Source organism: Cyprinus carpio, chromosome B7 (assembly GCF_018340385.1).
Source record: "Cyprinus carpio isolate SPL01 chromosome B7, ASM1834038v1, whole genome shotgun sequence".
In the NCBI taxonomy this organism is placed as follows: domain Eukaryota; kingdom Metazoa; phylum Chordata; class Actinopteri; order Cypriniformes; family Cyprinidae; genus Cyprinus; species Cyprinus carpio.
The window spans coordinates 25582359-25606403 of NC_056603.1; the positions used below are offsets into that span (position 1 = coordinate 25582359).

Sequence of the window (24045 nt, forward strand, 5' to 3'; positions counted from 1 at the left end):
CCCAGTAGAATAACAATACAGGCCAAGATGGCAATCAGAGCTCCGGTGCTGAGCCCTGCTGACAGGATGAAAGGTTCCACATTGCAAGAGAGGATAGTGTCTTTGCTGTCACAGCTGCACACACGGATTATAAGAGTATTGGTGCTGCTCAATGGGGGTACGCCATTGTCGTTGATCTCGATGGGAAGGTGATACACATCCTGGGACAATCTGCTGAAGCCCTTCCGGATCACAAAGATGCTAGCAGTGCTATCTGTGGAAGCAACAGAGGAACATTGATGAAATGTTTACTTCAGCTGATGAGGAGGTTACAGGACTTTAGTAAAACAACAACAGAGTTGTTAATGCGCTGAATAGAATTACAGGAAAGTTCTCCGTTCCCTGGAGTTTAGGTGCATGAGAACTACCCACAGCCACCGGTGAGACTCAATGAGGCGTGAATCCTCCAATATTAAATTCATGTTTAATATTGAGAACATTTATCAGCTTTTGGAAGTGTAATCAAAGTTAGAGCGGAGGGAACGGTATTGGTTTTATTTGCAACTGGGAGGGATGGATCAGTGCCAGCGCATTTCCCTGACTCAGTGCAAGGTCACGCTGAAGGCATAGATGGAGTGAGTTCATTTAGGGGCCTGGGGTTTAGTCATTTTCACTCCCTCTGGCACCACTTTCTTCAACCTTCAGTGGCTCTGTCAGGGAAGGCCACTAATGATATGGCTACAACGCTCATATAGCATGACGCCATGGACAGGCTCGATCAATCTAATGTTATCCATTATAATTCTATACCACATTCTGTCAGTGAGATTACCATGGGCTGTGTGAAGTATCAATTTGCAACGTTTGAACGTGAGAGAGCTCCTCTGGGTCCTTCTTTACGATGTTGTGCTTTTGGGCCACCTTTATTGGCAAATGCTGTACACTGAGCACGCTCAAGCAAGCCTTCTTTTGCGCCATGAAGGGAGCATGAATGCGTTGGTCATGTGCATGTGCACATAATGTGTGACAAAAATATTGAGTCTGCTATTATAAACACATTTTTTTTTTTTTACACTGTCAATGTGAAACCAAATCAAATTCTTCATAAATCATTATCTGGAAAATATTCTATGGAAGACTGTTTCTGCCATGGAATACAAAAAGGTAATTGTGACTATTTATCTCACAATCCTGACTATTTTTCTCAGAATTGTATGTATATTTCTTACGATTCTGACTTTATAACAACCCAGCAGGCACAGGACATTGGACAGATGTTGCATTTTGATTGAGAATGAAAATAGGGTTGACGTCAGTATTTGACTCCAGTTTGACATTGACTTAACATTGGAGTTTGGTTACACAACCTAAAAACAAAAAATATCAACGTCAGCTGATGTCAGTATTGGACATCAAATTAACATTGACATTAGACATTGAGTTGATATTGAATTTTGGTCACCCGACGTAGCAACCTAGTTTTATTTATTTATTTTTTAACCAAATATAAGCGTGTTATGATGTTGTGTGCCTGCTGGGAAGCAATTGTGACTTTACATATCTGACTTTATAACTTTATAACTTGCAAGTTTATATCAAGCAATTCTGAAAAAAAAGAAGTTGCAATTACCTTTTATCAATTACCATTTTTTTTTCAGCAGAAATGGGCTTCCATAATATTCAAATAATGTGAACACTAGCTAGCTAATTTTATGGAACTTTATGGTTCTCAACAACAGATATTTAATACAAATTGCAACTGCTGGATGATGATTAATTCCCACATTTAAATGCAGTTGGCATTCTCAAAACCTTGCAGATCAAAACTAGATATGATGCATTTTTACTTTATCATTATTACTAAACACAGATAATATTCTATACACTTAATATTTAGAGTTCATGCACATTTATAATCAGCAGGCCTTCATTATGTCCTTCTGATAAGAGGAGCAATGTCAGAGCCTCTGTGCGGAGAGTGAAGCATAATGGAGCTTCAGATGAATGGGTGGGCAAAGCTGTTGAAAACTGTATCCATTTGAAAGGCTCCAGATCCTGATAAAGCCAGTCAATCTGAGTAGCCTAATCTGTCTCCCTAATATTGTTGGCTTTTGAAATGGCCTGCTAAAAAGTGCTCATCTCCTTTCTCATTAAAGCAGACCGAATGGGAAAGACAGTCATTTCTCTCTCTCTTTCACTCCCTCAACTTCTCGGTTCACATCAGTCCACTCTATTAACCAAGAAAAAAGCCTAAACAGATCTGTGATTGTAAACATTCACCCTTTAAAAACAATTAATGCATGCTTCGCTCACTCAGGCAACAATTATTTGGAGTTGTTGAAATCAGCTATTGGATTTCATGGTATTTCCAATCTATTGGTGGTCAACGAAAAATATAGCGCAATCAGAAATTAGCCAAATGGAACGGAGCAGCTCTGTCAATGATGTCAATTTGTATGCCAACCTGGAAGGCTATTTCACCATGGGGTCCCTTGACATGTTCAGAAAAGCAAAGGTTTTCGATTTTTGAGTAAAATGAGGTCTGTGGTAACATATGGTTAAATTACATGGAGCTGCACTGCCCTACAAAGGCAAAAGACCTTATCTTGCTAGAGTGTGAAACTGAGAAAAAAATACTTCAAAGTGTTTTACTTGTCTAGTCAAATTAATTGTAGGTAGGACACTGAAAATTTAACAATTAGATGTTTTAGTAATGAAAATTATCTACATTAAAAAATTGTGAGCTCAAACTTGAGTTTTACCCCTATTTTGAAGTTGATGTACTCTGCGTTTGCATTGTCTGCAAAACTTGAGAAGTCATACCAAGGCAAAAGATAGTAACTTCCACATTATCAATATTTGGTTGCTGATCACCATTTACAAAATCATTATAGTAACACCTGTATAAAATCTAATGATCATGGGCTGTCTTATTTAGGATACTGCATATAGTAATGTGAATGCATTAATGTTTTTTTTTTTTTTGATTGTAACAAGCAGACTAAAAGTTAAACACTTTTAAGTGGATACCGTGGATACCAATTTATTTGCAATGCTCATTAACGATAGAAAAAAAAAATGCTAAACATAGCATAACTGCTTTTATATTGATTTGTATGAAATAGCCTAACCTAAAAGAATGACTTGTGGATTGATGTGAATGCCAACAAATTGGAATTATGCTCAGAATGCTTGTGGATTAAATCTCAGATGACGTTCATCGTCATGGATTGATTTTATTGGGTTACAAGAAAAGGTAGGATATGTATTTAATTGCGAACTGTTAGTAGGCTACTGATTTTATGATTGATCACGTTAGCTATGGCATTCAAGTCCACACGCATCCAACTAGAAGTGATAGCCTGATGAATAATCTGCATTACAAAAAGAAAAAGAAAAATCACGATTATGTATTGCTGCCAAGGTATCTAGTCTTTACAGTGCTTTGTTATATGGAGCTGTTTGGAAGATCGTGATCTAATTCGTTTGACTAAACCCTAATTAAAATGCGGCAGACTTTAATGGACAGTAAAACAAAGGCAGAACACCGTATAACTCCAAACCGGCACCGTAACTTCATATTAACGCATGGCTAAACAAAGGCAGAGCACTGTAATTCAATTTGAGTGTTCCTAACAAAGTGAAAGAGAGGTAACTGGTGAAACATCCGTTTCTCCAGGGCTTTTCGAAGTTACGGTTGAGACGACCCATTATTTTCTCGAAAAAACAACGAAATTGACTCAAGACACTTATACACATGAAAAAGGATGTCTTGAATGTCCCAAAATATCAATAACTCATTTTCAACAAAAATCTAAGTTACGGTCTTTTGCCTTTGCACGGCAGTACAGTTGTCTGATTCTTTAAGCACAGCAGCTTCCACTGTTTAGAGTGTAATTTGTGTAAACAAAATAGGAAAATCTTAAGGAAAGTAAAACCCAAAAACCGATTGCAAATTTCTGATTCGATGGCTTGAAAATTTGAATTCCTCTTCCAGGTTTTACTCGAAATTCAACAGCTCTACAGGTGGAAAATAGTTTAGTTTGTTAGCATATGTTAGACTACTATCATTATCATATCATAGCAGTCACACTGAGTATTCTAAAATAACACCAAAGCTCCTTGTGAGCAAAGTAAACACGACTTACAGTTTCTTTGAAGCATACATAATTCAGCTTGTAATCTACCAAGAGCCACCACATAATGAGTTCATATAAAAGCAGCAAATTCCCCTCAAACTGAGCACCACCCAGTCACAACGACACTCCTCAGAGAGGCTCCTCAACTGGCTCTAACTTGAGGCTTCTCGTTTCCCAGCGACTGACTCTCACATTACAGTATAGATGGGTCTCTCATTCATGTTCTTCAGACCTGTGCCTACCTGTTTGACCAAAGACTATTAGACTAAAGTATGGTGCTGAAGGTTTTCTGGGCTCACCAATCAGGATGCTTGAGAAACAGATATAAACAGGGCTGCCTACCAGCTGGGCCTCACCCACATTTCGAATCCACAGATGGAGAAGCTCAAATGAGAGCGATGCTCCATAATTAATAAGAGAGGAAGTTGACTTGAGTTTGCCCACCTCATCATGACCTAATTATAAACACGAGGTTGGCTGGGCGACACTGCAGACACTCACTTCTTACACATGGATAAACTCATTTGGTTTGCAAAGAGACAAAAAAAAAAATGTGTTTTCAATTGGCGTATTTCCTTAGGCAGTTTACTTGGCTTGAAAGAAATGGTTCTTCAGTACAAATTATTCTGTTTTGGGGTGTTTTGTGTGCCACACACCTCTGTTGTCCTTGAGGGAGAAACTGTGGTTGTTAGCGACCTCGGGGGCCAGTCTGAAGTGGAAGTGCTGGCGGTGGGCCATTTCGTCCTTATCCGTAGCACTAACTGTTTCAATGAGCTGTGGAGCAGAGGGTTCAAATCAGGTCATGTTAAATTGGTTAAAATCACCAGGGCATGCCTTTAAATAAATGTATGTCTCTTTTATCATTCTTTCTTTTTTTCTCTGTCACTCATTCAAACTTGCAACTGGCCGAAAGCAGGGAAAGTGAACACTGAATTGATTAAATTTAGACATCAGTATAATCTTTTATAGTGCTCATTTAAAAGTTTTGATAGAAGTTGTGACCTCTTTCAGGAATTAGCTAATTCATTAACCGTTTCCTGTACCTATTTAAAGGCAGTCATACATTTCACAGATACAAGGATCAAATACGGAACATTAAGTTATCTAAGCCAAAACTTCACCACTAATCTAAAACACTATCTATCTATCTATCTATCTATCTATCTATCTATCTATCTATCTATCTATCTATCTATCTATCTATCTATCTATCTATTTTATAACATTATCTGGCAACACTTTACTGATTATTCACTAATGTTTTATTATATATATATAATGCTTTTAAGAGAAGTCTCTTATGTTCACCAAAGCGGCATTTAATTTTTTTTTATCAAAATACAGTACATAACAGTACAGTAAAAAAATAAAAATAAAAATAAAAACAAATCTATAGTTGTATTGTGACATGATCCTTCAGAAATTATTCTAATTCACATATTAGAAATGTAGTAAGTTGTAACTTTTTGTGCATCCTTGCTGGATAAAAGCTATTTATAAAAACTTACTGATCCAAAAGCTCTGAATGGTAGTGTACAGTATGTGTATATGCATTAATAACATAAACACACTGTTAATGAACCTTAGTGTAAAATGTTGCTAATTATTTATTAAGTGCTGAAACATATTTAATTGGTCCATAAATAAACATTTACCTTTCCAGGGCTGACATTCTCACAGACAAGCACTTCGTTTTGAGTGGCAAACTCTGGAGCGTTGTCATTCACATCTTTGACTTTGATATTGACTCGTACTTTTGCATCTTGGTGATGGCCGCCTGGAACAACAACAGAATTCAAATGAGACAAATTTTTAAGATTTATCAATAATTCAGTGTGTGCTGTAAAAACTTAAGTTCTGTCAGGATCACTATCGTCAAAGATGACTGACAATTAACATACATTTTGGATTGGTGGTATGGTTCTATTCTGGGCAAGAACTCCCTGTGCATCCATGCAGCCTAGCATGGATAAAAGCAGGGAAAGCAGCGCTAACCCTCCAGGGTAAACAGAACATAACCAACATAGATGTATTGCAGGTATCATTAAAGTTCAATAATTTTATGTACACATTTTAGAATTAGTCTGATTCAAAGGAGAATCAGAATGCTGAATCCTGACTGACAGAGGAGGAGGAGTTGGGATTATTAGCTACTGAGCAATGTGAAAACTGCTGATAATACTGAGGGACCTTATATATGAATGCTCGTATTCGTATGTCGTATTCCCATAGGTAGATGGGGATCAGCTGATGCGAGCTTGACTAACGTGACCTGCCAGAACTAATGCTACACTTGATTTAGCCCTTAGTGGAAGGACATGAGTGACAAGACAGAACCAAAATTGTCACAATTGGAATGATTCACTCACATCTCCTATCTGAAATGATCAGGTTTAGTAAATCCCTTGATATTTTGCTTTCAGACAAGTGTCTTCCACATAGCAAAATACTATTTTCGATGTAGTTTTCATGTCTTCAAGCATGAATTTTTGATGGTCGAAATTATCAAAGACAGTGGAATGAAAGGGAAAATGTCTCACACAGAAACTTTGAATTCAACCAGAACAAACACTAACTGCACCTCAAGGAAATCACATGCACACAAAAATAAATATATAACATTTTAGGGCCAATTACACACTGTTCATTGAACTGAGGGTATCATTTGAAGTTTGAAGAGGTAATCTGTGGCTGTCTCTTCTGAAATCATGGAGGAGGCCTGGCGACACTACAACCACATAAGAGCAGGGTGGAGGGAGAGCTGAGGAGCTTGGTTAGGGAAAAAATGAGAAACATGCAAGACTACTCTGTTATTTAAAAGCCAAGAAAAGCGATGAGTGACCTACCAATCTCTGCAGCACTGACAGAGATGTTGTGCCAAGACTGTGCTTCCCGATCTAAAGGCCTTGTGGTCTTAATAATGCCGTCCTCAGTATTAATGGTGAAAAACTCTTCCAAGTCTGTGTAACGTGGAATCATATATCTAGGATGAAAGAAAAAAAAAAAAAAAAAATTATAAACTTTGGTTGGGGGGGGTGGGGGTGGGGGTGGGGGGCTGTCATCAAACAAAGCACTGATCATACTACTGTACTGACAAAAAACAGCCAAAGCAAAAGTAAACTGATTATTTTTCCAGGAAGCAGTTGCTACCTGACTGGGTTGTTCATGATGTCGGTGTCTTTGGCATGCACACGGCCGACCAGAGTGCCTGCTGGGGCGTTTTCCTCCACCTCAAAGTTGTAGCTGGGAGCCATGAAGGTCGGGGGCTCGTCTGCATCTTCTACTGATATTTTAACAATGGTAGTATCTTTGTATGGACCCCAGGTAGCGAAACGTGGGTCCACATGTGGGTTGGAGGCTTCTACCTTTAGCGTATATGATCGCTTGGTCTCAAAGTCCACAGGCTGAAAACAAGAGGTCAGAATACAATTTAGCTATTCATTTTGATGGTAGATGTCAATAGAAAAAAAAAAAAAAAAAAAAAGACCCCTGTGTCAATTGATTCTGGACTACATGGAGAACCAAAGGTAAATTAAAAGATAAATGAGTCTGAGCAATAAAATAACCATTAATAGATTACCAATATAGTAAATCAAGTGAACACTAGAATATAGCTATCCAGAAAAAAAATAAAAAAATGAAAAAAAAAAAGAAAGTTTAAAAGAAGCAGACTAGAGGGCACTGTTGTTATACATTTTAGAAGGAGACTGAATCCACAAAGAAGCATGAATGAGAAAGCATTGAAATATCAAGGCTCTCGTAGACATCTTTTAGTTACAGATTGCATTTTTTTGCAATCCTTGTGCAGTCTGGTTCAAGCAAATAAAACAAGATTAAAAAAAAAAAAAAGTGTTCAAAAGCAGCCAGTCATTTGGTCCGCTCGTGTCCTTCTGCATCACCAGTTTTCACATGTCCGCCTGTTTTCTGATTAGCCTGTCTCACCCGTCACACCTCTCGGTCACAAATTACCAAGTGAGAATTTCACATAAAGGGTACATATCAACTCAAACACATACTCACACGGACACATGCCGGCTAGCTTCGTGTTTATTGGACGAAAGTTGTTTTTTCTTGCTTCCTCATTCTTTTCTCTTGCATATTCTTTTCTTTGGATCTCTTTAATGGAGCTGCCAACGCTGGAAACAAGTATGACCCAGTTCTTTCCTCCAACAGGTTGGAAACTATTCTCTGTTTATCCTGACAACAGCAGTCCCCCTCCTTCTCTTTTCCCCTACTACAATCCTTTATTTGGCACCTAATAACTCCCGACTGAACCTAATCAGGAGCAGATAGTATTCACAATAATGCTACGTCTCCTCTTAATATTCAGCGTGCGTTGCCCTGCCCGCAGTTGAAACAGAATACTTGATTAAAACCCTGGCAATTCCGTCAGTAATTTCGACTTTAATTTTCAACATGCTTTGAAGAGCAAAAGGTGATGATTTCCCAAGAGGTGTATCAGTGAGACATTGTGCTATTGAGTGAAGCAGCGTTGCATCAAGCTGATTGTTGTAGGCATGCCATATTGTCTGTTCTCTCACCCTTCTGCATGATTCATCCCCTCCTTATACCCTTCTCTGCAATCTGAAAAAGCACTGCTGTGGCCACGATGTTTAAAAAAAAAAAAAAAAAAACACAAGCGAGGCAGACTAAATCCCCCTTCAATTGTTCCTGCACCATACAAACCTCCTTTACACAAACAACATTCACAATATGCTGACGCTTCACCGGATTACACAGCTTAAACAGCAATAATTCTTGACTGCATGCATTTTTCTTTCTTCAATATGCTTTCCTTAGTAAAAATGATAATTTCGTGGATGATCACTAGAGATCTTAAGCTGTGGGGGTGAGAGGTAAAGGATCACCAGCAGGTGGCAGTGTTAAGGCTGCAGGCTGGGTCTCTTTGGCTCTCAGGCTAAAGCTGGTTAGAGGCTAGCAGTCTTCTCGGGGCAATGTGAGATTTCTCTCGGCCACGGGAGGTGGGGATACGGATGGACGGCAGCCTAACCCGAGTGGCTGTGTAATTATCTGCATAATCCAGGGCCTCAGAGCAGGGGAGGAATAACCCAGGCAGCATGGCCCAGATGAGCTTCCCTCACACGGACGGAGAGAAGCAGCCATGAAAGTCAATGCTCATCTTAGACATAATAGGGAAGGGATGGGCAATGTCATTGCAATTACAGAGTGAAAATGGTGAAAAATCACTTCCCAGCTTTCCAGCAGTCCTGCACTTGCGCTCTCAACCTTGCATATTTGAGCATCCATGCAAATAGGAACACAAATAAACAAGCAAATAAGCTAAATGCAAATGATTCCTCAAGAAGACTAAGAGACGGACAGAGAAATTTACAGTAATGCTATCTGACAAGAACACCCCTCCCTTTTTGTGCACATACTTGCTTCCATTCACAATCGCACTTACGTAACTAGACACTGCATTTACACATACATCTTTAGTGCTCTCACACACTTCACCTTCTTTAGTTTGACGACTGCCTCCTGGGTCTCCGAGTCCTTGGTGATCTCAAAGAAGTTCATGCCGTCTCCCTCCAAGATGCGATAATCCACCAGTCCGTTCTCCGCTAGATCAGGATCTCTGGCTTCAATCGACCCACCTCCTCACCGGGAACCTTGTCCTCTGAGACAGCCATGGCGTAAACACCTGTGAAGAAGGAGAGTGAGTCCCGGGAGCTCTCAGAAAAGGGGTGGCGGGGTTAGGAGGTTATATGGTTTATAATATCTCTGAGTCACAGGCAAGAAAAATCATGATCACACTGCCCACCATGGAATGGAGAGCTGGTTCTCTGCGTGATACTGGTGCTACCTTCAGCTAGCTGCCTGGCACCTGTGAGCTCTTAGCTGGTGAGAACAGGAGTGCATGTGTGAAATTTATATTTGTGTGCTCGAGTGAGCCTGTATGCGTATGTGGGTGGATGTATGAAGACTATAACAGACACCTGCCTGAGGCTGGAGCTTGCAGAAGGACCATATGGCTCCACTCCCTGTCTGTTGAGAGCCAAAGGCTTCAGCTGCATTTATAAAAATAACTCCCACATGGGGATAAATCCTCGCGAAGAAAGGCCAGAGCATGCAAAGAGGTCTGCTTTTTCAATCAGACCCTCGACAGACCAAAAAAAAAAACGTTTTCATCTACACGTGTTTTTTTTTTTTTTTTTTTTTTTTTTTTTTAGTTAAGTTTGCAGCGAGTCATGTGTCAAAGTCTGTTTCGGATAGGGCAAGCATCTCTGAGAATCAATATCGAGCCTAAAAGAGACAGCCCACTGCTCAAACTGCATTTTTCGGAGTGAGCAGAACAGTGTTAAATATCTGAAGTCCAGATTCTCACCTGTGCTCTGAGCCAAACTGATGTCCACATTAAAAAAATCTATCTTGCTCCTGAAATGTTCCATCATGCAGTCGGCTCAAAACTATCTGTGAGGTAGATTTAAGGATCTGCTGGCCTAAGCTACTCATTGTGGGCAATAACCTTGCAATGTACAGTTTATTTTGATCCATGAATAATGGTTTCTATCAGCACCAAAAAAAGGGTTTGTGTAGGAGCTGGAGCGCTGGGACCATGCTGCATTCTGCTTAAGTCAGGGAAAAGCTTGAAGGCCCTTTGCTATCGAGCCCGAGGCTCAGAGCACACAAAAAAGCAAAAGCTCGGAGGAGATTTATAGGGCTGATTTCTGGAACAAAAGACAGATAAAATCTATGTGCTTAGAGTGCAGTTTAATGTAACATCGACAACACATGAGCGCCAGCTCACACTAGCCCGTTCCTGCTCTCTTCTGTAAACGCAAACACAGTAAATATTTCATCCAGTCTTTCATGCTCGAGAGACTTGATGTCATCGTGCTCGCGCTGAACGTTTAAAGAACATTTGAATAATTAAGTTGTGATATTTTCATGTTAACATCTGTAGCTCATATTAGCAGATTCTGACTTGGTCCCTGAGGGCTTGTCAATGTTATTATGTGGTTTGAGGATTGAAGTGTTGAGAAGAAAGGGCTGTACACTGGCTAAAAGCAAACTCTCCTCCCTTGGCGCATTCATAACAGAGGTCAGAGTAATGTTGTGTGTAGCCAGCCAAAGAGCAAGGCATGGTCACAGTGACAATAATAAAACCTGACAAGGATAGAGGAGGACAAAAAAATGAAGAACGGAGGAGAGATGAAGATAAGAAAAGAGAGACAGAGAAAGAGGGAACATTCACAGCTAGAAGAATAAATTCTCTCACCCTGAGCGAACTTCGGAGGGTTGTCATTGACATCAGTCAGGGTGATTTTAACCTGAGTGGTCCCTGACAGACCGCCCATGTGTCCACCCATGTCCTTGGCCTGGATGACGACATCGTATTCCTGCCTGGCCTCCCTGTCCATGTTAGGAAGGGCTGTTCGAATGATTCCTATAGACACACATATAACCACAATATGAAGTAAGATGCACCCCAGACCATTCATTTATGACCATCCATTCATTGATTGATTTATTGTGTGTTTCATCAGCATTTATGAAATTTATTCCATCTAACCAGTTGGAATGGATTTTTGCAGTAACAATTATTGCTATTTTGAAGTGAAACGAAAACCCTTTAAGTTAGATGCCCCCCCCCCACAACTGGGGCAGAACACACCAACTATTTAATATTTCATTGAAATAGATGCACATTTCAAACATTTTCATTGCTCAATAAACCTATGGGCTAATTCAGTGGAATCATTTAATCTAAATTTATAAATTATTGCTATTACAACAATCTGTTCAATTAAAAGTTAATTTAAGTTGCATGATTATATTCTGCTATTTGATTTGACTGTCATTATTCATTCACACATTTGCATGGAATAAGTGATTTAGTGTTTCAAATGAATGACATCTTAAAAAAAAAAAAAAAACATAACATTAAAATGATCAGATAAATTTGACACATTTTGTGTGAGCCGAATTAGCAATTGTGTTTTCCTTAATATACTTGATGATCATCAAGTTTCAGTAAATGCATTCTGTTCTTAAGGGGGCATCTTGTACCCTCTTCTACATCTCCTACCGTGTGCACATCATTCACATGCAGTTTTGTTAGTACCACACAGATGAGCAGCCCTAAACAGGATCGAGCAAAATATCCAGCTTTAGTTTATTAGCAGCATCTGCTCCATCAACTCTGACTGCTGTAGGGGTTTCCACTGCCACTGGGACATTGTAGGACTAATGTGACCATGGGTTAATTTAGCTCAGAGAAGGTGCTCTCGCGAAGCGTAAAAGGACTACCCTCTTCATTCCCAATCATCAAACCGTGGTAATTGAATTGAAGCCAAACATGACTTGAAATTGCACATGGTGCATATTTGAATGCATGGCTGGCTCCACAGAACTAACACAGAACCAGTGAAAAAAATCATTACTGTACCTGTTTGTGGCTCCACAGAAAAGTAAGGCTGGCCCTGCAGGATGCTGTAGACCAGCCTGGCACTGTTGCCGTATGTGGGGTCATCGGCATCTGTAGCTGTGACCTTTATCACTGAAGTACCTGAAGAGAAAGCCATGATAGAGATTGCTTTTGGATATTGCACAGATCTCACAGTCTAAGGTACACCTACCATCGACATTCACAACAAAGATAAGAGAGAGAACAGCAACTTGACTATTTTTCAGGTTATAAAGTTGATCTTGAATAACCTATCTTAAAGGCAACAAGAGTATTTCAGAGTCTAAATCTAGAAGAGACAAACCGTTGCTTCGGGTTTGTGCATGCAATGTTTTGCCTTCAGCCGGGCTAATTTCCATGAAATCTGATTCTGTTTACACACTAAAATCAATTTAACCAGCGTGTTTACCAACTTGTCTAAAAAAAATATAAGGAATTGACCTGGAAAAAACTAGCCTTTCGAGGTTCCCAGTAGTATTATGTGAGCTGTGAACGGGGGGTATCGGGGTAACAGATCGTTACCCCGTGACAGGAGAGCATTACTGATGATGTATTGCACAGTGGAAATGCAGTAAACACAAACACATGTACACAAACAAATGCAAGTGCGCACACACACACACACACACACACACAGAGACAAGTCAGCAGTCACAAAACAACAGTTGAAACAAGAGTACCGACTCACTTTCTGAGAGTCAGATTTCAGCTCTTTTGAATAATGCATGAGGTACAAGTCTTCAGGCGTGGGCTCACAGAGAAAGAGAAGAAGCTGACAAATATGCTTTTCCAGAGGCTCACACTCACCAACATTTGACATCTCAGCCACTCGCGCATAGTAAGGGCCGTGAAGGAACTCCGGTGGATTGTCGTTGATGTCCTGCACCTTGACAATGAACTCGGAGGGAGGCTCTAGGGGTTTGTTGGTGTCTCGAGCCACAGCCTGGGCGGTCAGGGTGTACTGGGCCTGTTCTTCTCTGTCCAGTGTCTTTGTGGCGTGGATGTTGCCCGTTTTGTCATCGATGACAAAAATAGTGCCTGCTCCCTCCCCTGAAAGGATGTATTTAATGTTTCCATCTCCTGAATCTACATCCGAATGAAGCTGGAAGAAGAGAAAGAGCATGTGAGTGAGAGGTTTCCATCAACAACAAGCAGGTCAAACAGGAACGCTGACTCAAAGTAGAAAGCTTTTTGGCTGGTCTTCAGCGATCCATGATAGCATCTCCTCTAGAGTATCACATTAACACACTCATATCTTACAGTAATATCCACCCTGATGGCCGGTTCAGCAGGGAAACATCCCTCTCCTAAATGCGAGTCTACATTACTCTTGAGCGAACTTCGTCGTTTTATATTAAAATGCGAACAAACCTCATTTTCATAATGTATGACTGTTTATATGTTGCAAGCAAAGTGTATAGAGCTGATGCGAATCAAGGGATGTTGATTAAGCTGGTTAAAATGAAATTAAACTCCTGACACAGAATATCCCCACTCAATAAGTCTAAACCTCCACTTGGGTTCAGGTGGGAATTTAAAGGCTAACATGCTGCAGGTTTGCCATGTAACTATCCGGCAGGCCCATAAATCGTCCATTCCCCCTATGCAAGAACCATAGGGAACTGCACCGTTATTAAAAAGGAAATCCAATTTATAACCTTTAATCAAGTGGGCCACTGATTGCTTTTGTGGAACAAATGGAGGATATTGCAAGGACTCTGTCTGTAATGAAAACCCCTATGACTTTCATTCACAGCATAACCTTAAGAGAAAAATGGAGGGGGAGGGAGATGAAGATTGGATGTAGAGAAATGGATGTAGAAGTTCCTTGTTTCTACTTACCCGACCTACTAAGACGGGATCTGGGCCTGTGTACTCCTCAATGACAAAGAACTGGTTCCAGACCCAGCCTCGTTTGGAGCGGTGAAGCACCTGGCCCTCTTTGCCTCTCTCCCTGTGTCTGTGCAAAGAGAGATGGCGGCGGTGGCCGCGCTCCCGTGGCCCTGAGCCCCTGTGTGTCGCTGCTGCTGCAGCACTCCATAGTGCGGCCCCCAAACACAAGAAGAACACCTGCAGTCTCAGTTCCTCCCACATCCTGCCCACACTGTCCACTTCCTCTGGGCCTTCCTGTTCACACCCCTCCTGTTTGTATCAAGGTCCAGTAAGGAATCCTTGAAATGCTGTCCGCTGGATGGTGTGGTCTCTAAAGGGGTTGAGGGGGACAGGAGGAGACCTCACTAGATTTGGCCTCTCATATTCATCACAAAGTCATTATTTTCCACTCTTTCTTCCTCTCTGATTCTGAAACAAAAAAGGAGAGAGAAAGAAAAAAAAAAGATCATTAGTCACATTGCGAAATGTAAGGTAAAAAGGTCTGAATTGTCTGCATAAAACCTGGAAATACACAGGATAATAGTTTTAGGATAATAAAACATTTAATGACACTTTGACTCAAAACTATTCTTCACTATTAATAGGTCACTAATCAAATGAGAACATTTGTGTCATTTCCATCATCTGAAAAAAAATATATATATATTTGTAAAGGTCATATATTCTTGTTTCCGCTAAAGCACAAGATGTTGTTAAATTGTTATGATTATATAATCTGCAATGAAAACAATTCATTAAATTAGAAAAATGGTACTCTCAATCTTGGACCCCACTGTGTATAAAACTTGGCTATACAATGTGGCTTTTGTCAGACCACACTGGAGTCAAGTTAAATTGACTGTGTTGAAATGTATTAATTCATTTTGCAACAGTGTACCCTGAATTAATTAAGCATCAGAGGTTGTAAGCCCATTTGTGCCTATTCAATTAGACATTACACAGTCAGCGGTCCACCAGCAAACCATTGTTGCGGTAAGCTATTCTCTACATTGCACGATATAAACCACAAGGTATATGGTCTCATAGCTGTTTATTTGAAAATGTAATAAAAAAAAGAAGAAGTTTCTATTCACTTCCAGAAGGTCAGACACAGAATAAAGAGCACAAAACGAAGAGAAAAATAAATGAATACATAAATAAACTCCTTCTCTATAATTCAAAGGCTTGGGGTCAGTAAGATTTTTTAAAGGAAATTAATACTTTTATTAAGCAAGAATGCCTTAAATTGATTACAAGTGACATTAAAGACATTTATAAAGTTGCAAAAGATTTCCATTTCAAATAAATGCTGAACTTTATATTCATAAAATAATCGTGAAAAAAAAAAAATGATTTACACATTTAGCAGATGCTTTTATCCAAAGCAACTAACAGTACATTCAGTTTTTTTTTTTTTTTTTTTTTTTTTTTTTTAATCAGTATGTGTTTTCCTGGGAATTGAACCCACAACCTTTTGCGCTGCTAACACAATGCTCTACCACTGAACACTGATAATAAGAAATGTTTCTTGAGTATCAAATCACTGGAGTAACTGCTGCAGAAATTTCTGCTTTGCCATAACAGAAAAAAAAAAATACATTTTGAAAAAAAAAAATATATAATAATAATAATAATAATAATAATAATAATAATAATAAATTTTAAAAAATTAATAATAATCCTAAACTTAATTAATATTATTTAATATAGGAAATTAGATAATGTCTCATAAAATTCCTAATATAAATGTCCCACAAGATCATCGTTTTCCAGATCTTTATCCTGTGTAAACACTTGTCATGTTACACATCCCATAATTAACCACTTGAGGTGTTGGGTGAAATCCTATAAAGTCCGTTCTTTGCTCTCTGTCTGGGTGTAGGCGGACGTGGTATGGGAGAGCGGCCCGCCGGGTATTTTCTCATCCACTGAGCCGCTAACAACCATCAGCTCTGACAACAATAGCCATGTTAGCCTGCTGCACCCACACACACACATGCACGCACGCACGCACGCAGCGCCGTCTTTACCCTAATCATGGTAAGTCAAATCCTCACTTCACACACATTCAGAGGAGGGGTTTCTGAGAGTGTGAAAGGCACAAGATGGGTGGATAACTAAACCTAAACCTAACCAATTGCCAGTCTGCAAAGCAAAGTCCGTAAATATTTCCCAAATAAAGTGCAACCAGCAGAGAACTAGGAAAGTGGGTGCCCTAAATCAGGCAGACCTCTGTACTGTCAGGCCCTGATCACATTATATTGCTTCACATTCATCTCAGTCTTGGCTGTAAATTGGCATCGGCACTAGAGAAAGAAGACGTTCTATCCCCTCCTTTCATTATTGACCGGCCACCAAAATGTCAGGATGCACTGCTACTTGGAGTGGTTTTACAGCCTCTAAAGTCTTTCTCTCAAGTGTGCTTCCTGCGAGCACTGGGACTCCAGAGCATTTAGCTCGATACAAATTATGTTATTATTTATTTTAAAAGTCTTTAATGCACTTAGGCTGAATTTATTAGATCCAAAATACAATACAATTACAATATTGTAAAATATTTTTACAAATTAAAGTGACTGTTTTCTATTTTAATATATATTTTAAAATGGAATTTATTTGTGTTATGGCAAAGCTGAATTTTATTTACTGTTATGTTGATCAATTGAATATGCCCTTTAAAAGTATTAATTTCTTAAAAAAAAAAAAAAAAAAAAGTATGCACACCCAGTTTCAGTTAAAGGGGTCATATGATGCGATTTCAAGTATTCCTTTCTATTTGGAGTGTTACAAGCTGATTGTGCATAGATAAGATCCCTTATCCCTAGTCTAGTTGCAAAGACTAAAGTCTCCAAACCAAAGAGATATTCTTTATCAAATTTAAGACTCTGCCACGCAACCCTAAAATGGCTCATTCAAACACACCCCCACATATCTACGTCACTATGTGGAAATATTTGCGTAATGCCACCCAAATGCTCACGCAAAGAAAGAAGGCGTGGTTTAAGTAACCACAGTTAGTGTTGAAGCAGCCATGTCAGGGAGATGCCGTGTATCTAGGCGAAAGCAAAAGCACTTTATTTGGCCTTCCGAAAGTAGATGCATTTAGGAAGCTTTAAGATTACTTACAACAGAACAGCAGCACATTTTTCAACGAACTGGGACAGTTGGCCAATCAGAGCAGACTGCGCTTGTCGGAAGGAGGGACTTTGTAGAAAACTAGTTTTTGAGAGAGACGGGGCATAGAGGACCTACAGTAATGTACAGTATTTGAAAAATAATGTGTTTTTTGATAATTAAAGCATGTCAACATATTCTGTTATACAAATACACAAAATAATGATCTTTTAAAAAAGCATCATATGACCCCTTTAAAACTATGGTGTAACAGGTCTTCAACAAGATATTTGTGACCCCTTGGGGTCCGCAGTGGTACTGCATTAAGTCTGCACATTACTGTTTGATCTAAATGCTCATTGTCTCTCACTCAACATTTACAAGTATATGACTGTACATTTGACAATAATTATTTTAATAGCTTTGTAATGTACTTTAAGCATAACAGAGTATGTAAATACATTTATATGGCACTATATGCATTCTGTTATAGGCCATTTTATACAATATGTCGCAGAAGGCCCCTGCTCCATCTTTCTCTCCACCAAGGGATCTGAAAAAGGTTGAAGACCCCGCTCCTACAACCCACAACATTCTTTTCAGAATAGTTCAGCCTTTTCTTAGTCATCAGGGGTAAATGCTCTTTGTCTCAAACACCAAACCACTTGAAGATTTATAAAAACATTGAGAAATTACAGTAAATAGTCTAACCACAGAGTAAGTTATTCTGGTCCTTACTGAAACATTTGTATAACAAACCAAGTGCAGAGTCATTCAGAGTTGGTAAGTGATTCACCAACCCTACAATGTCTGTAAAAGTGATACCGTTATTTATCACACACTCTTATCGGCTAGACGTCTAAGTGTGTCACTGCTGAGGGGATTCAAGCTCTAGCATCTTAAAACACATTTGACGGATTAAATAAAATGCAGATATTGTATTTTAAGAGCAGCAGTATTCGTGTGTCTCTGGAACAAAGAAACTGCTAGTGTGTACTGTTACGACTAATGGAGGGCAAGGGAAGAAAATGCCTCAGTGTTTTGGAACCACAAATGATCACCCTGCCTCACAGCCTATAATTACTAGTTTAGTGGGATATATTCAGTGGAATATATTACACACGCCTTAAACTAAATATTGAATTCTGCACTATAAAATGCCAAGACCTTAATCATAATGCTGAGTTACGGATTCAGTTGCAACTGCGAGAGCCTTGGGATGAAATGAAGCAACTACAAAATCTGAAAGGCACTGGAAGTGATCCTCTGGTCCAACTAGTATAAAGATATAAAACAAATAAACGGATGAACGGGTAAATGAACAGATTTCAAAATCCTTAGGAGACATGTCAAACCGGATCGGGAAGCTATGTCATGGCCTTTTGCAAGCTTTCAGTAGTCTGAGAAGAATCTAATTTCCTATCAAATTTTCTCACAGCGGAAGGACTGAGAAAAGGAAATGGAGAGCGAAAGGGAGGAAGGGTTATGGAATGACACTTGAAATCAAACAGAAGTGAAGCTATTTCTGTAGAAGACTGAGACCTGAGTGAAATACAGTTATTCTGTTCTTTGCACAGTATTTTCAGTTAACAGCCACTTACCCTGTTGGTTTCTGAATTTTAGCAGCTATCGCTAAACGAAAGCAGAAAATTACAGCAATTCAGCTGCAAGCACACTCTGCTTCTCTAGATCTCCAACCACAAACTTAGTATCTAATGAAAAGTGGCTTGAGAGCAAACTCTAATGTGAAAATGGTGTGGTCAGCTCTACTCAATTTTTCACTCATTTTCTCCCCTCTTTTTCTCTTTTATTTTTCTTCTTTTACTCTCAGTAACATACACTGTTGTAGGACTGAGCAAAAGCACACCTGGGTAAAAGTGGTGTAAAGCTATAAAGATTATTCCTCTTCATGTATATTTGATGTATACTACTAGCTGCTTGGATCCTTAGCTTTGCTTTCACATGAGTCTCTGAGATTGTATTTGTATCTACAGTATGAGCACACATACACATTTGATATTACACTAAAGTGCTTTTGCTCTAGAAAATGTGCCATAGATTACCTTTTTCCCTTTTTTTTCTGTAGGTTTCCCCTACCAAGAGTCAGTTGTGATGTATTTTTTTTTTTACCATTACCAACATAGTTAGGTTTAAACATGTCACACAAACTAGGAATTGCTGTATAATGAACAGTGAAATACAGTGAGTAGACATCCCCAGAAACACCTGTGTGACATCGCATAGGTTTCATATAAATCATTGTTTCTTCTTGGCCACTTATGATTAACACAAACCAGCATGTGATTTTCTGTTTTACTACCCATATTATTACAGCGGTTATCAGTACATTTAAGGTAAAGAAAATTTGGTAGCTCAGGTAGACTAGTAAAGTATATAAGTATATTATCACCTACATGATGATGAATTGTAAGTTGTAATAAATACCTGTAATACCTAAAACATTGTCACTATTTTTACAGTGAATTTCGAACAACCATAACTGTCTTTTTTTTAAGAATATGTGTATGCAGTTATTCTGTCACTCACACACTCATACACTCTCTATACTGTTTTTAATATATATAGTATATACTCACATGGTGATTCATGTAAAATGATCTAGCAGTGCCTTTTGCTTTACTTTGCAACTCCAGTTAAAGTCACTGGTTTTTGATGGTCTTTTTAAACTATGTTAGACTGTACATTTGAATATTCTTATATATATATATATATATATATATATATATATATATATATATATATATATATATATATATATATAAATTCAGGAGCTTCCTAAGAGAGATCTAAAGTACTGCCTGCTGGTTTGGTGGCTGGCTTTAACAGGTTCTACCCTGGTATATTGAGGGGAGGCATATCAACAGCATCTAGTAAGTGGTTACACTTTATTTTGATAATCCACATTACTCAACAAACTATCATTAAAGTATTATTATTTGCATTATGGTTAGGGTTAGGGTTAGTAGAATAAGCAACATGTACTTGCAAAGTTACTTAGTCAGTAGAATTAGAATGTCTGTTAGGGGACCATACAAATAAAATGCTAGCAGATATTAAGCAGGCAGTCTACTAATACTCTAACTGGTAGATGATATGTTGGTGCAGAGTTACTTATAGTCAGAAGAATGTATAAAGTTGACTATTAAAAAGAGTGTTACCTTTTTTAACAATCATCCAACTGCCTTAATGGATACACAGCAGATCCCACTGTACAGCTAGAATCTGTATAACAGTGGCATACGTCAGACTTTATCATGAATCAACAAAGATAAGCGCTCTTTTCACCACCATCGAATCTAATGAATCACAGCATTCACAGTAGTATGTTTGATGGAGAAACCACGTATGCTTAAAGGTTATAGCACCACTAATGACAGATTGCACTGCCCTAGACTCATCACATTGGTCAACGTACAAATGGCTGACTTAAGGTGTATATGGAGAATATTTACAGGCAAAATCCAGTCATTTCAATGGGAATCCATGCAATTGAGAATTCTGCATGAGGGCAAGATTTTCTTACACAGATTTAGTAGTTGGGTCACATAAATTTGACACATTTACCAATAGAAAGCTATTTGGTTTGAAAGTTTCTTCTGTGTCAACTGTACTTCATACATCATTACATTGACAATTTTGCCCACAAAACTTGCTAATGTGACCGCACCTTTGTAATTGCCTCTTGATATTTAACTGGGAATGGAGGAAATATTGCAGAAACACTGAAACAATTACACATTTCACCTTTAAGTAGAGGCTTGTTTCACCACAGACAGTGTGAGTTTCCTTCTAGCTCTGTATTTTCAAAGCCATTGAGACTTTTGAACTTTCGTGTAGGTTGTTCCTAGGGGTGTGACGATAACCGCATCACCGCAATACCGCATTAATGAGATGCCTACCGCGGTGTGAGGTCATCACCGCACATGATTATTATTATTATTTTTTATTTATTTTTTTTTGCTGAAAGTTACAGGACTGCATATGGTGTGTGATTTGAACTATAAACACATTCATCTTTGCTAATAATTTACTTTTTCCGCGAGTCCTATGTTCAAGGGCTTCTGGGGAAAAAGCCCGCATCCTGCGCAAGGGACAGTCCATTAAACATATGGGGGATTTTTTTTGTTCGTGTCTGATTTTTAATTAACTGCTAGCCATGTTTCAGTACTTGTAATGTTTACAGATAATGTTAAATTAAATACACACAAACAAGGGCAGGGGCACTAAACAGAAAATGGTTGCGCGCGTTCTTGAGCAAGTCCCAGCCATTAGGCGGGTTTTGATGGATGACCGGCGCAGCCAACATTTGATACCGACGTGGCAGGACATCGAAGTCCTCGAATCCATTAATGCAGCGCTGAAGAAGGTTGCGGATTTTACAGATGCGCTGTCTTCCGAGAAGACCGTTACAGAGAAGAAGAGAAGCTCATTTGCGCGTGATTGCATTTTGGCGTCTTTGTTTTCCATAGCGACGGGGTCTCCAGAACGCGCGCCTTTAAAGCCCTTTCACATGAGCGCAGCATGCGGTAAATAAACCTGCGTGGTTTAAAAACGAGGGAGCTCACATCTGCCCTTTGAAGACCCTCCAGATGTAGGGCTGAATGGGAAAGTTATCCGTAACTAATGATGAACGCGCAGTTTGCAGAGAATCATTCAGTTGCTCACGGTGGACTGTGACTGACGGTGGACTGAGGACCAGTAGCCGTTTGGTTACCTCAGTGTATTCAGTGTGGCTGGCAACATCGTCACCCCGTTAAGATCCTCGCTGAAACCTGACAAGGTTAACATGTTGGTTTTCCTGTCACGCAACATGAAGACGGAAAAATAAAAGCAGCAGCACGATTCACTTAAGCGGCCCAACAGACAAACACTTGTTCACTTTTTGTTTTGTTATTTTGCACTTTAAAAAAGGTTGTTCATGTTTAGCCTATATAGTTAACTATTAATATTTAGCTACAATTTAATATAAATCTTAATTTGTTTATTAGTTTATAATAGAATACTGCTTTATAATTATTAAGAAGAAAGTTTAACTTTAGCCTGATCATTAGTTAATTATTAATATTTACCATTTAGTATAACTGTTACTGTTATTTGTTTATTTGTTAATAAAGAATACTGCGTTATAATTATTAATTTCCATTGTATTCATTTCCATTACAAGCTGCATGCGATCTTGAGTGTGTGACTCGGCCGCCGGGGGATTTTGTGTGTGTGCGTGTGTTTGGGGGGGGGGGGGGGGTCGGTTAACCGCCAAATCGCGATTCTTGTTGCTTCATCACCGCGGTAAGAAAAAATCCCATACCGTCACAGCCCTAGTTGTTCCTCTCTCATTCAACTCCTCCTCCATCTCTTACTTTCTCCTCAGGCACTTAGAGATCAACTCTCAAGACACAAAGATGTAAATTCCACCACAACATAGGGAGTGTTCATACAAATGGGGTCAAGTGTTTAGCTCCATCAAAGTGCAATTTTAAGGATCTCAGAGTGTCATTCAAACATTCACATTACAGTGGTGGACTCACCTTAAACAAAAGTGTGATAAAGGGCAAAACTTTTAGTACTTACTACCATAATTTCACAACTTAAAGTCAGCTATAAAAAGAATTGCTTTCAAATGACTAATTGCTATTTGAGGCATAGAAACTAGAATGCTTTTAAAAAGTGGCAGTGTAACAGGAAGTCATAACCTCTAAACACTACACGTGCTCGTGATGGACCTGGGAATTGAGATGCATATCTATTCACTTCAAAGTTCTGCCATCAAAGCCTTTCCCGATGCTGTCACGGAGAAAAGAGCTTTTTGGTTTCTCATTACCCAGCAGTACTTCCCCTGGTCAGCGATTGTGCTCACAGGGCGAAACCTGACTCTTAATTGCCGTTCAATTACAGAGACTAATCGGTGGAGGTGTTTCGCAAACAAAAATCCCTCAGCCTGGCTCACTGCAGTGCATGGCTAAAGAGCTGATTTGTATTCTAAAAAGGTGACTAATGCTCATGCCACTTTCTCCTTTCCTGCCTCCCGCACTTCCTCTGAGAGGTCTGGATTATGAATATGCTAACAGTTGTGGCCAGGGTTCTTAGTTATGGAGGTGAGGGGAAGCCTTTGCTTTTGCCGCTCCATGTTAGTGTAAAACCACAGTTACTAACAACAAGAGAGCAACGGTGGTGGAGTCTCATAAGTCGGACTACAGAGATGAATGCCCTTACACTTTCTCATGATGTTATTTCAGAAGAGCCCAAGGCTCCACCACTGTCTGTTCTGTAGCACGTGCCCTTGGAGAAGAGAACCGAGTATCACCTTACTAGGGCAAACAAGGCTCAGCACTCTACTTATATTACCTAGAACAACATGAAGGTTAGACGCCTAAAGGCAACAGTGTGTGCCTTGTATTCCCTGCATACCTCGATTATCTACTCTACGAGGTGTATTCGTTTCCAATAGAACATCAACTTCCGTCAGACAAGTCAAATACAGCCGAATGTCCT

General features: G+C 39.2%; 1 protein-coding gene across 1 annotated transcript in view; it reads right to left on the reverse strand.

Moving 5' to 3' along the window:
• LOC109065779 (cadherin-11-like) overlaps window positions 1–24045 on the reverse strand; it is a 53099-nt gene that overhangs the window by 2559 nt on the left and 26495 nt on the right. The window contains 11 exon segments of the mRNA XM_042728119.1: window positions 2–253; window positions 4775–4892; window positions 5774–5895; window positions 6965–7101; window positions 7269–7522; window positions 9597–9721; window positions 9724–9783; window positions 11362–11529; window positions 12532–12651; window positions 13357–13651; window positions 14392–14850. Of these exon segments, the coding sequence (XP_042584053.1) occupies window positions 2–253; window positions 4775–4892; window positions 5774–5895; window positions 6965–7101; window positions 7269–7522; window positions 9597–9721; window positions 9724–9783; window positions 11362–11529; window positions 12532–12651; window positions 13357–13651; window positions 14392–14643 (1903 nt within the window). The 5' untranslated portion in view covers window positions 14644–14850.